General features: G+C 42.6%; 1 protein-coding gene across 9 annotated transcripts in view; it reads left to right on the top strand.

The window, feature by feature from the left end:
• bltp1 (bridge-like lipid transfer protein family member 1) overlaps window positions 1-12515 on the top strand; it is a 567108-nt gene that overhangs the window by 536773 nt on the left and 17820 nt on the right. For all 9 annotated transcript variants that reach the window (XM_086009761.1, XM_086009749.1, XM_086009753.1 and 6 more), the window contains 4 exons: window positions 1344-1561; window positions 1667-1918; window positions 4548-4751; window positions 6781-6975. In XM_086009761.1, the coding sequence (XP_085865887.1) occupies window positions 1344-1561; window positions 1667-1918; window positions 4548-4751; window positions 6781-6975 (869 nt within the window). The remainder of the gene's footprint in view (window positions 1-1343; window positions 1562-1666; window positions 1919-4547; window positions 4752-6780; window positions 6976-12515) is intronic.

Genomic DNA, 12515 nt, shown 5'->3' with positions numbered 1-12515 from the left:
AACATTTGCAATTCTCCAGTCCTCTGGCACCAGCCCCGTATCCAAGGAGGATTGGAAGATTGTGGCCAGTACCTCCACAATTTCCACCTTTTACTTCCCTCAGCATCCTAGGATGCATCCCATCTGGTCCTGGTGAGTTATCTACTTTAAGTACAGCCAGCCTTTCTAGTACCTCTTCCTTATCAATTATTAACCCATCCAGTATCTCAACTACCTCCTCTTTCACTATGACTTTGGCAGCATCTTCTTCCTTGGTAAAGACAGATGCAAAGTACTCATTTAGTACCTCAGCCATGCCCTCTGCTTCCATGCATAGGTCTCCATTTTGGTCCCTAATCAGCCCCACCCCTCCTCTTACTAACTATTTACCATTTATATGCCTATAGAAGACCTTTGGATTCCCTTTTATGTTAGCTTCTAATCTATTCTCATACTCTCTCTTTGCCCCTCTTATTTCCTTTTTCACTTCCCCTCTGAACTTTCTATATTCAGCCTGGTTCTCGCTTGTATTCTCAACCTGACATCTGTCATACGCCCCCTTTTCTGCTTCATCTTACACTCTATCTCTTTTGTCATCCAGGGAGCTCTGGCTTTGGTTGCCCTACCTTTCCCCCATGTGGGAATCTACCTCGACTGTACCTGAACCGTCTTCTCTTTAAAGGCAGCCCATTGTTCGATTACAGTTTTGCCTGCCAATCTTTGATTCTAATTTACCCGGGCCAGATCCATTCTCAACCCACTGAAATTGGCCTTCCTCCAATTAAGTATTTGAAGGCCTTTTGCCAACTATAATTTTTCTTACAATACAAATGAAAATGATTTGTACTATACTATTGCCACATTTCATAAATAGGAAGTTTCTTGTTAGACAATGAACTGTGCAGTAAAATACTTGTTAATGTCTTTCAATATGCCACATACAGATTTTGGTGCTCTGGATATTTAACTGTTGACTAAACTAATAAGAATGTGCGGTTATTTGGAAATGTGTGGAGCAATAGGGTTTGTGTCTGTGATTTTCCTAGAAGTTCCGAAATGCAACTGGGATTTGGATGGGTGACACTTTTAGGGGAGGTAAGATGTTTCCCGCAAGGGATGGAAATAATGCACACCCCTTTCATGAAACTCTTGAGTAGCTGATTACAACACATTGGCAGAGAGCTAGGAACAGGTCACTTGTACTCAAGTTAGAAATGGTGTTTTGGCACACATGGACCTAAAGAACTGGAGAAAAAGATTAGATGGTTGAGGAAAACTGTAAATTTCAGTAACTTCACATTTTTATTAATACAATAAATATTTATTCATTTTAAGTAACTTATTTGTTCTCACCTCCCCTCTAGTGAAGTCTTCATTCATGGAGATCTACAATGGGACATCTTCCAGGTCATGATTTCGCGATCAACCACACCAGACCTAATTAAAATTGGAATGAAATTGCAGGAATTTTTCACTCAGCAATTTGATACCAGCAAACGAGCCCTATCTACCTGGGGACCGGTCCTCTACATACCTCCAAAAACACCAGTAATAAATGTGGAGAGAAGTTCCAGTGAACATTGTGAGAATTACCAACCTAATCTTCTTGAAAAAAATTTATAAACTTAAAATTATGAATAATTTTTAAGATTATTACTGTATTTACTGTTTTCTTTCTCGTTTGCAGTGCTCGATGCAGCCCATCATCGCCATTGGCCAGAAGTGTTAAAGGTGATCGCTGGATGCCAGATCTCCCTGTTCCAAATGCCTTTGCCTGAAGATGCAGTACAGCTGGGCGGATCCATGAGTTTGCATGGAAATCACATGACTCTGGCATGCTTTCATGGACCAAACTTCCGTTCAAAATCTTGGGCGTTATTCCACCTTGAGGAGCCCAACATTGCTTTCTGGACCGAGGCTCAGAAAATCTGGGAAGATGGTAAATGAAAAATGGCTTTCGGTTAGGAATGGGTTTATTTGGCAATAAAGAAGTACTTTTTCTATGATTAATTTATAATGTTCCAGTCCTGTGCATGCATTTTAGTCTGCATAGGACTTGAGGTCATCGAAAACGTTGTCGCCCGTGTGCTAACTTGCACCAAGTCCCACTCGCCCATCTCCCCTGTGCTTGCTGACCTACATTGGCTCCCGGTTGAGCAACGTCTCAATTTTAAAATTCTCGCCCTTGTTTTCAAATCCCTCCGTGGCCTCACCCCTCCTTACCTCTAATCTTCTCCAGCCCTATAATTCCCCGAGCCCTCTGCGCTCCACCTATTCTGGCCTTTTGAACATCCCCGATTTTAAATGCACCAGTGGTGGAGTACCTTCAGCTGCCTATGTCCTAGGCTCTGGAATTCCCTCCCTAAATCTCTCCGCCTCTCCACTTTCCTCCTTTTAAGATGCCCCTTAAAACCTACCTCTTCGACCAAGCTTTTTGTCATTTGTCCTAACATCTTCTCGGTGTCAATTTTTTTTTTTGATAACACTCTGAAGCGCCTTGGGACGTTTTATTACGTTAAAGGCGCTATATAAATATAAGCTGTTGTTGCAATTATATTGGTATTTTCATGTTGATGCAAAGTGGATTTAGGTAGTTACTGACACAAAAATGGTAGGAGTCAGGTCGCTCTCTAACTCGCGAGCACACAAAAGCCAAGCAGTGTAAGCCCCCACCCCAAAGAGGCCATTTCATGATTTGAGTTTAACTCCTCCATTGTGAAGTTGAGTTTGAAAAGAATTTGAATGGTTGCTGGGTCTTCTGGATGCCTTACAGACTTAGTATTGAGTCCTTTAATGTCGTGAAACAGCAAGTGTTTCCACTCTCCCTCTCCTAACATTAAGTAGTAGCTTCTGGGGGGAGCAGATATTTGTGCATGAACAGAGCTCTCTCCTCACAGGCAGAGGGCAAGGTGCAGCAACAGCCTGATTGCAGTTGCCAAGATTTCAAGTAACACTCTACAGCTACCAGTTTCAGGCTAGTCATGCAGTTTAAATGCAGTCTTAGATAGCTAATTGCTTGTGATTAACTGATGGGGGCAACCAAATATGTAGAACTACACAGCTCAGAGAGAATGTCCTGTAGTTAGAGTGCAAGATATAAGTGCACTACGATTGTTGTATTATAATCATCTGGGAGTGCATAAAAGGTAATGGTAAACATAGATTGGGGGTAGTGTTTCCGCTTTGGGTGCAATTGGGCAATTGCATCCAAAATGCGTTCCTTAGGTTACCGTTCAAGTTCCCAATAAAATTAATTTGTATAATCACAAATGTAAAATCTTCAATGAACCAGCGCAATTGAACAGCGTAATAGAACGTAATCCGGGTGAATTGAATCTTAAACCAGATTTCGAGATGGCAGAAAGCGCGAACGTAAGTGGTTTGGGGCGTAACTTGCCTTTAAAAGTTTGTGACCTTTTGTGCTGGTTCGGCTGATTTTGCCCACATTGCGCTGATATTACTGGTAGATCAGAAACTTTATCACTGTGTATGTATGAAAATGAATTTTGTGAATGATTTTTCTAAGTTTTACTATACATTTTTATATCCAGTTCTATTTAATAATTCACAGTGTGATGAATTGAACTAGTGTTTCAAGATGTACAATGCAGTTTTATAATATATATCAGTAATATAGAGATCTTGAATGCTGAGATCAGATTGTTAAACCAAACTTATTTAATTTAAAAAGCAATGACTAATAAGGCTATCAAAATCTCCTTATTGTTTATTATAACACCGGGTGGATACTTGAAACATCTTGGTCCCGACAGTATTTAGAATTGCAGTAATATTTCTTCAGAATCTCCCCCAATGGTTTTTGTTTCAATTTTTAAATGCGGCTAACTAAACTCTAGATTTTTTGGATTTCTTTTATATCTCACAATTTAATCACGTGTCTATCCTACCAAAAGTCTTGTGTTTGTTTGATGTAGTGTCACAGGCTCTCTTTTTGATCAATGAGATCACAGGACCACTGTCCCCTCAACTAATCACCTGATTACGATAGGCTGAGTACTGCCCACCAGCAGGTCATTTGTTTCTGCTGGCAGCTTTACCCAAGACGCTCACTGACTATTACTGAGACTTCTAGTTTGTTCTTCATACAACCCCGTAGTAAACTAGAATATCCCCCAACTCATTAAAAATGGCTTCCAGGGATCCACTGGTATTTTTTTAAAAAAAATCAACTCAATAAGATTCCTTATTGACCAGAAGTCACTTTTGTGAAGTAGTTTGAATTTGCCACTTTTTCTTAGAACTGTAAATAGTGGGGAAAAAACTCTTACTCAATTTTACTGATTTTTATAGGTAAAATGGAAAATACCAACTAAATACTTCTTCACACAGTAAAGCACTATTTATTATTTCTACTATTCAACAAAATCAGTTGAAAATTGTAATGAGTAAAATAAATCTGAATAGCTATACTACAGCTGATATAAACGCACTGAGAGTTTCATTTTGAAGGAACGTGAGTTGCTGACCAAGAAATCTGCTAATTCTAAAAACTAAGCTTGTTGCACTGAATTGTACTTAGGCAGTTATCTTTTTTAATCTGCCTAAAGGTGCCAGCGATCATTCGACATATATTGTACAAACACTGGACTTTCATTTGGGACACAATACAATGGTTACAAAACCTGGTGGTGCTTTAGAAAGTCCAATGGCAACAATCACCAAAATAACTAGACGTCGTCATGAAAACCCACCACATGGTGTTGCAACTGTACAGGAGTGGTTCAATTATGTTACTGCCATGAGGAATGAAGGTAAGAACATATGATAACCTATTTCTCTTTCATTTTCAGTTCTTCACATTCCATTGATTTAATTTTGAGTAATAACTCCAAACAGCAGAAGACCAACGCTTTAAAGAGTATGTTTTAGAACACTCCTTTAGGCCATGCTACGACGGTGTAGTGCCATACCAACTCAGCACAATTTTCTCATTGACAGCAGTTTGCTCCGATCCATAATACCCGTGATCATTCTGTATGCTGATTTGCCTGCAAAGTGGGAGAAAGTGCCAGCAAGTTCTTGACTTTAGCTTCTAAAAGTGAGAGCACTTTTAAGGCCTGTTATTAACTATCTATTCTTATATGATGGGAGTAATATATGCAACAGCAATTGTGGGCAACATGAACTCTGGTACTCTGCAAAGATTGTCAGAGGAACTACCCACACAATCGTGACATATTGTAGGAAAGAGAAATGGTCCAGCAGATCTCTTTAGCTAAGCCGCCTAGTAAATGGGCTCTCAGCTTTGACATTGTAAAACAGAACTTCAGGTTGTGGTGGTTGTTCTTGTAAGATAATGCAGAGCTGCAATGCTTTTGTGGCACATTCAGGTTTTGATTAAGGGCAGTCTTCAGTCAGCTCTAAAGTAATCTAATTCAGCACTCGCAATGTTCCCTGTACCACTGGTAATCTTTCATGTAACTAGTGGACTACACATCCTTGGTTATTAGATAATTCTTCTACCCAGGTATAAAGATCTGTCCCAGACAAAATGGAATTTGTAGCACCCAAGGTCTCAAGCTGCCTGGATGTTATAGGAGAGTATTGAAGCCCAAGGCTTGCAATAATGGGATAAAGATGATACAGCTTCCAGGAAACATCCTAGATGGGCTGTTTACAACAGGAGTAGGTTTGGCTCTTAGCTGAAAGGCTTCAGGGAAAACTCTGATATGTTGAATCTATGAAGTATCTGGGTATTTTGGTACATTGTGGAGTCACACCTGGTTTGATCACAGCAGTTGCATCTTTCTAAACCAATTCAAAGTAGCCTTATGGGAGATCTTTGCATTCTGGCATGGTGTAAAGAGAGAGGCTGGAATGTCAGTCTTCATCGTAAAACCAATGTTCTCCAATAGTTCTTCTCAAACTTACTGATCCTCATTGTAAACCTCAGCCACTTTGAAGCACTGGTTTTAGCTAGCAAGGATAACTGTGTTATTGGCCCGAGTGAGAAGTCTTTTAAATAGTTGCTTTTAAAAGGCAGCTGGCCAGGGTAGATGTGAGGATAAATAGATGTTCTGTAATTTATCTTGATTAACTGTGGGGAAATAGGAGTGTTTATGCAGAAGTTTCCCTCCAGATTAAATCGATGAGGTAGAATCTACAATAGGGTAGATTTACATAGTCTGCGGAAGGAGTGTGTTTAATGATACAAGTGGTATTTTCTCATTCCATGCTTTGATCTCTCCAGGGTGTGGTATGTTGAACCTCAAGTATAGCATGGACTGGCAGGAGGCAGATTCATATCTACAATCCCACAGGCATCAAGTTTCTACTGGAGATTTGCTGCTGTGTTGAGGCCAGACTCTTCCCTCCAAAATTGTAAGGAGAGTCACTCTAAGTTGCTCTTGCACATTTTCAAGTACCCGATGAGCAATCAACATTGTGGGGGGGAGGAGAGGGCCTAGAAACGTGATGTCCTATCCTGTCAGTCAGGGGTTGTGCACAAGTGGGAAAATCCAAGATAGCAATCAAGAGAAAATTCCTGAACAGAGGGTGCCCAGTTTTCAAAAACAAGACCCCCATGTCAAAATTCTAATACTTTAGTAATTGACCTAGCCACACATTGTGAAATGTGCTGCACTTCTGCTTTGAGTTTTTAATTTTAATACAGTGTGCAAATAATATTATTTAATCAATTATTAAAGGTTCCGTAAGATAGCCATTTTGTGTGTTATTTTTGTTTAAAACGAAAGCAAAATCTCATTAAATCCTCAAATCCAGAACAAGAGAAGCAAGGGTTTGTAAAAATTACTATTGTACTTTTTTATTCATATATAGAGCTAAATCTCCTTCGAAACGTTGATGCTAACACCACAGACAGTAAAGCAACCATTAAAAGTTCCAATCTGCTGAGTGGCTTCCGCGGAACTGCCAACTACAACCATGAGACAGAAACAATCTTTGCCTTGCCAAGAATGCAGCTGGACTTCAAATCAATACACATGCAGGAACCACAAGAACCTTCATTGCAAGGTAAAGGCTTGAATAAGCATGTAATCTTAAAAAGACCTTTACTGGTTAATGTTTTTACCTGTTGAATGATTATATTTATGAATATATTTTTCTGTGTAGAATTCTTTACTTTTTTTTCTGTGAAAGATACGTATACGTTACTGTACTTTCTCCTCCCCTGTGGAGATTTGTCACAACAGGATCCATTAGTGAGCAGCTGTCGGAGCTCCATCAGTTTAGCAACTTTTCCTATCCTGGTTGCCGATCAGGAGACATCCAACCGAGGAATTTTCAGTACTGGCCAAGTACTTCTGTGCAATCTGGTGGTACTGAAGTTTTCAGTAACACCTTCCTTAAAAACATCCAGGACTGGAAATGATACTACCCAGCATGATTTCATATGCATCTGCTTGTTGACTGGTCCCAAACTTGATTATCGGGCAAGTGCACCCCCTCCCCCCAGCCTCCACTCTTACCTCAGCCCATCTGCTGCTGAAACCCTCATCCATGGCTTTGTCACCTCCAGACTTGACTATTCGAATTCTCTTCTGGCTTGCCTTCCATCCTCTGTAAACTTAAGCTCATCCAAAACTCTGCTGCCTGTATTCTATCCCACACCAAGTCCCGTCATCTCTATCCTCGCTGGCCTACATCGGCTCTCAATTGCTCTAAACCACAAGTTTCAAATTCTCATTCCCTCCCTATCTTCGTAACCTTTGCCAGTCCTACAATCCACTTCCCCCTCCCCCCGAACACTCTGCTCCTCTGACTCGGGCCTCTCGGGTCCCTTCACCCAGCCTTTAGTGACCACGCCTTCATCTATCTCGGCCCCACTCTGAAATTCCCTCCTTAAATCTCTCTGCCTCTCGATCCTTCTCTCCTCTGTTATGGCCCTCCTTAAAAGCCACCTCTGACCAAGCTTTTCGTCACCCTCCTAATATTGCATCTTTTGGTTCGCCATCCAGTTTCTTTGATTACTCTGTGGAGTGCCTAAGGACGTTTTTGTACATTAAAGGCACTATATTAATGCAAGTTGTTATTATATGTTACTGGCGACATGGTGTGTTGCAAAATCAATATGGTGTATCACACAGTCTTACAGAAATGCCAAAAGCTAAACACAGCCAACAAAACCTGTTGGCTCGGGCGCCTGTCTGTGTGGAGTTTGCACATTCTCCCCGTGTTTGCGTGGGTTTCCTCCGGGTGCTCCGGTTTCCTCCCACAGTCCAAAGATGTGCAGGTTAGGTTGATTGGCTATCATAAATTGACCCTTAGTGTTAGGGGGATTAAATACGTGGGGTTACGGGGATAGGGTGGGATATGTGTTGGTGTAGGGGTTACGGGGATCGGGTGGGATATGTGTCAGTGCAGGCTCGATGGGCCGAAATGGCCTCTATCTGCACTGTGGCGTTTCTGTGACTGAAAAGTATCAAAACTTGCAATTGTGTCCATTTTCCTTTTGATTTTAATCCTCCAACAAGCATGTGTCTACTTGTCTTTTCTAACTACTCAATCTTGTTGGTCCGATGCTCCATAAGAATTAGGAGTAGGCCATACGGCCCTTCGAGTCTGCTCTGCCGTTCAATAAGATCATCATAGAAATTTACAGCACTGAAGGAGGCCATTTCGGCCCATCGCGTCCGCGCGGGCCAACAAAGAGCTATCCAGCCTAATCCAACTCCCCAGCTCTTGGTCCGTAGCCCTGCAGGTTACAGCATCCCAAGTGCACATCCAAGTACTTTTTAAATGTGGTTAGGGTTCCTGCCTCTACCATCCTTTCAGGCAGTGAGTTCCAGACCCCCACAACCCTCTGGGTGAAGAAATTTCCCCTCAAATCCCCTCTAAACCTTCCCCCAATTACTTTAAATCTGTGCCCCCTGGTTTTTGACCCCTCTGCTAAGGGAAGATCAATGCTGATCTTCGACCTCAACTCCACTTTCCCGCCATATCCCCATATCCCTTGATCCCCCTAGAGTCCAAAAATCTATCTTGAATATACTCAAAGACTCAGCATCCACAGCCCTTTGGGGTAGAGAATTCCAAAGATTCACAACCCTCTGAGTGAAGAAATTTCTCCTCATCGCAGTCTTAGATGGCCGACCCCTTATCCTGAGACTATGCCCCCTAGTTCTAGACTCTCCAGCCAGGAGAAACAACCTCTCAGCATCTACCCTGTCAATCCCCCACAGTATCTTGCATGTGTCAATGAGATCTCCTCTCATTCTAATCTCCAGAGTATAGGCCCAATCTACTCAATCTCTCCTCATAGGACAGCCCTCTCATCCCAGGTATCAATCTAGTGAACCTTCATTGCACCGCCTCTAAGGCAAGTATGTCCTTCCTCAGAGGAAAATCATTTTAGCTGGGGCGTCCCAAAAGACTGCTAGTGGAGGCTGTTTAAGCTCAATTACAACAGAGACAGTCTTAGGATTCTTGTTGCACAGTTGCCCAATGAATGGGCACGTGTGAGGCAGAACAGGGGTGCTTCCAATGATAACTTTTTTTTAAAAAAAGCAGGCGCATTCTTTAAGGAGTACATTGTAAAGTGAATGGAAAATTGCAGGTGCTGGACCTAATTCTAGGGAATGTAGCCGGGCAAGTGGTAGAAGTGTCAGTAGGAGAGCATTTTGGTGACGGTGACCATAATTCGGTGAGATTTAAGGTAGTCATGGAAAAGGACAAAGGTGGACCTGAAATAAAGGTTCTAAATTGGGGGAAGGCCGATTTTAATATGATAAGGCAGGATCTGGCCAAAATGGACAGGGATCAGCTACTTGTAGGAAAATCCACATCAGAGCAGTGGGAGTCTTTCAGAAAGGAAATGGAGAGAGTACAACGCCAACATGTTCCCGTAAAGGTCAAGGGTGGGACCAACAAGCCCAGGGATCCCTGGATGTCAAGGGATATACAAGAATGGATTAGGAAAAAAAGGGAGGCTTTTGGCAGATGCAAAGGACTAAAAACAGTGGAAGCCCTAGAGGAGTATAGAAAGTGCAGGGGGGTACTTAAAAAAGAAATTAGGAGAGCGAAGAGGGGGAATGCAAAAACACTGGCGGGCAAAATAAAGTAAAATCCCAAGGTGTTTTATTATAAGTATCTTAAGGGCAAGAGGATAACCAGGGAAAGAGTAGGGCTCATTAGGGACCAAAGTGGCAATCTGTGTGTAGAGCCGGAAGATGTGGGTGAGGTTCTAAATGAATATTTTGCATCTGTGTTCACTATGGAGAAGGGCGATGTAGGCATAGAAATCAGGCAGGAGGATTGTGATATACTTGAACAAATTAGTATTGAGAGGGAGGAGGTACTAGCGGTTTTAGCAGGCTTAAAAGTGGATAAATCCCCAGGCCCTGACGGGATGTATCCCAGGCTGCTGTGTGAGGCAAGGGAGGAGGTTGCAAGGGCTCTGACACACATTTTCAGAACCTCTCTGGCCACAGGAGAGGTGCCAGAGGACTGGAGGACAGCTAACGTACTATTGTTCAAGAAGGGTAGTAGGGATAAACCAGGGAATTACAGGCCAGTGAGCCTAAATCAGTGGTAGGGAAATTATTGGGAAAAAATTCTGAGACAGAATTAGTCTCCACTTGGAGAGGCAGGGATTAATCCAGGATAGTCAGCGTGGCTTTGTCAGGGAGAGATCATGTCTGACCAATTTGATTGAATTTTTCGAGGGGGCGATTAGGTGTGTGGATGAGGGTAGTGCAGTTGATGTAGTTTACATGGACTTCAGTAAGGCTTTTGACAAAGTCCCGCATGGGAGACTGGTCAAGAAGGTAAGAGCCCATGGGATCCAGGGCAATTTGGCACATTGGATCCAAAATTGGCTTAGTGGCAGGAGGCAGAGGGTGATGATCGAAGGTTGTTTTTGTGACTGGAAGCCTGTGTCCAGTGGTGTACCGCAGGGATCGGTGCTGGGTCCTTTGCTGTTTGTAGTGTACATTAATGATTTAGATATGAATGTAGGAGGTATGATCAGTAAGTTCGCAGATGACATAAAAATTGGTGGAGTGGTAAATAGCGAGGAGGGAAGCCTCAGGCTACAGGAAGATATAGACGGTATGGTTAGATGGGCAGAACAGGGGCAAATGGAATTTAACCCTGAAAAGTGTGAGGTGATGCATTTTGGGAGGGCAAACAAGGCAAGGGAATACACAATGAATGGTAGGATCCTAGGAAGAACAGAGGGTCAGAGGGACCTTGGTGTGCATGTACATAGATCCCTGAAGGCAGCAGGACAGGTAGATAAGGTGGTTAAAAAGGCATATGGGATACTTGCCTTCATTAGCTGAGGCATAGAATATAAGAGCAGGGAGGTTATGATGGAGCTGTACAAAACGTTAGTTAGGCCACAGCTGGAATACTGTGTGCAGTTCTAGTCGCCACACTATAGGAAGGATGTGATTGCATTGGAGAGGGTGCAGAGGAGATTCACCAGGATATTACCTGGGCTGGAGCGCTTCAGCTATGAAGAGAGACTGAACAGGCTGGGGTTGTTTTCCTTAGAGCAGAGAAGGCTGAGGGGGGACCTGATTGAGGTGTACAAGATGATGAGGGGCATAGATAGGGTAGATAGAAAGGAACTTTTCCCCTTAGTAGAGGGGTCAATAACCAGGGGGCAGAGTATCAAGGTAAGGGGCAGGAGGTTTAGAGGGGATATGAGGAAAAACTTTTTCACCCAGAGGTGTGGTTGGAATCTAGAACTCACTGCCTGAAAGGGTGGTAGAGGCAGGAACCCTCAACATTCAAGAAGCATTTAGATGAGCACTTGAAACGCCATAGCATACAAGGCTACGGACCAAGTGCTGGAAAATGGGATTAGAATAGACAGGGCTTGATGGCCGGCGCGAACACGATGGGCCGAAGGGCCTCTTTCTGTGCTGTATAACTCTGACTCTTAGGGGTAGGCAGGAAGCTAGTAAACTTCAGGCTGCTGCCCAATTTCAATTGAGTGCCACCATTACCAGTTTCTGCCCAATGCGATTTGTTTTAAGTTTTCAACCCTCGGTCTGCCGCCTTCAACTGTGCTTTTTCCCAAAAAAAAATTGGAAAATAATGCCTTGTTCTATTCCATGATGGAGCATTTTAGTGTTAATACTGTCACATAACAGTTGAAAGAAAGACTTGCATTTATATAGCGCCTTTCATGACCTCAGGACATCCCAAAGCGCTTTAAAGCCAATTATGCACTTTTGACGTGTAGTCACTGTTGTAATGTAGGAAACGCGACAGCCAATTTGTGCATAGCAAGGACCCACAGACAGCAATGTGATAATGACAACATAATTTTTTTTGATGGTGTTGGTTGAGGAATAATTATTGACCAGGACACTGGGAGAACCCCCCTGCTCCTCTTCAAATAGTGCCATGCAATCTTTTACATCCACTTGAGAGGGCAGATGGGATCTCGGTTTAACTGCACCTTCAACAGTACAGCACTCCCTCAGTACTACATTGAAGTGTCAGCCTAGATAATGTGCCCAAGTCTCTTCTGACTCGGACTACCAACTGAGCCATGGCTGACAGCTAGTTGAGTCCCATTATTAATATTAAGAATATTAAGA

Source organism: Somniosus microcephalus, chromosome 2 (assembly GCF_052327205.1).
Source record: "Somniosus microcephalus isolate GS21.2 chromosome 2, FLI_Smic_1.0, whole genome shotgun sequence".
Classification (NCBI taxonomy): Eukaryota; Metazoa; Chordata; class Chondrichthyes; order Squaliformes; family Somniosidae; genus Somniosus; species Somniosus microcephalus.
The sequence above is the reverse complement of the archived record's forward strand: the minus strand, read 5'-3'. Positions and strand labels throughout refer to the sequence as shown.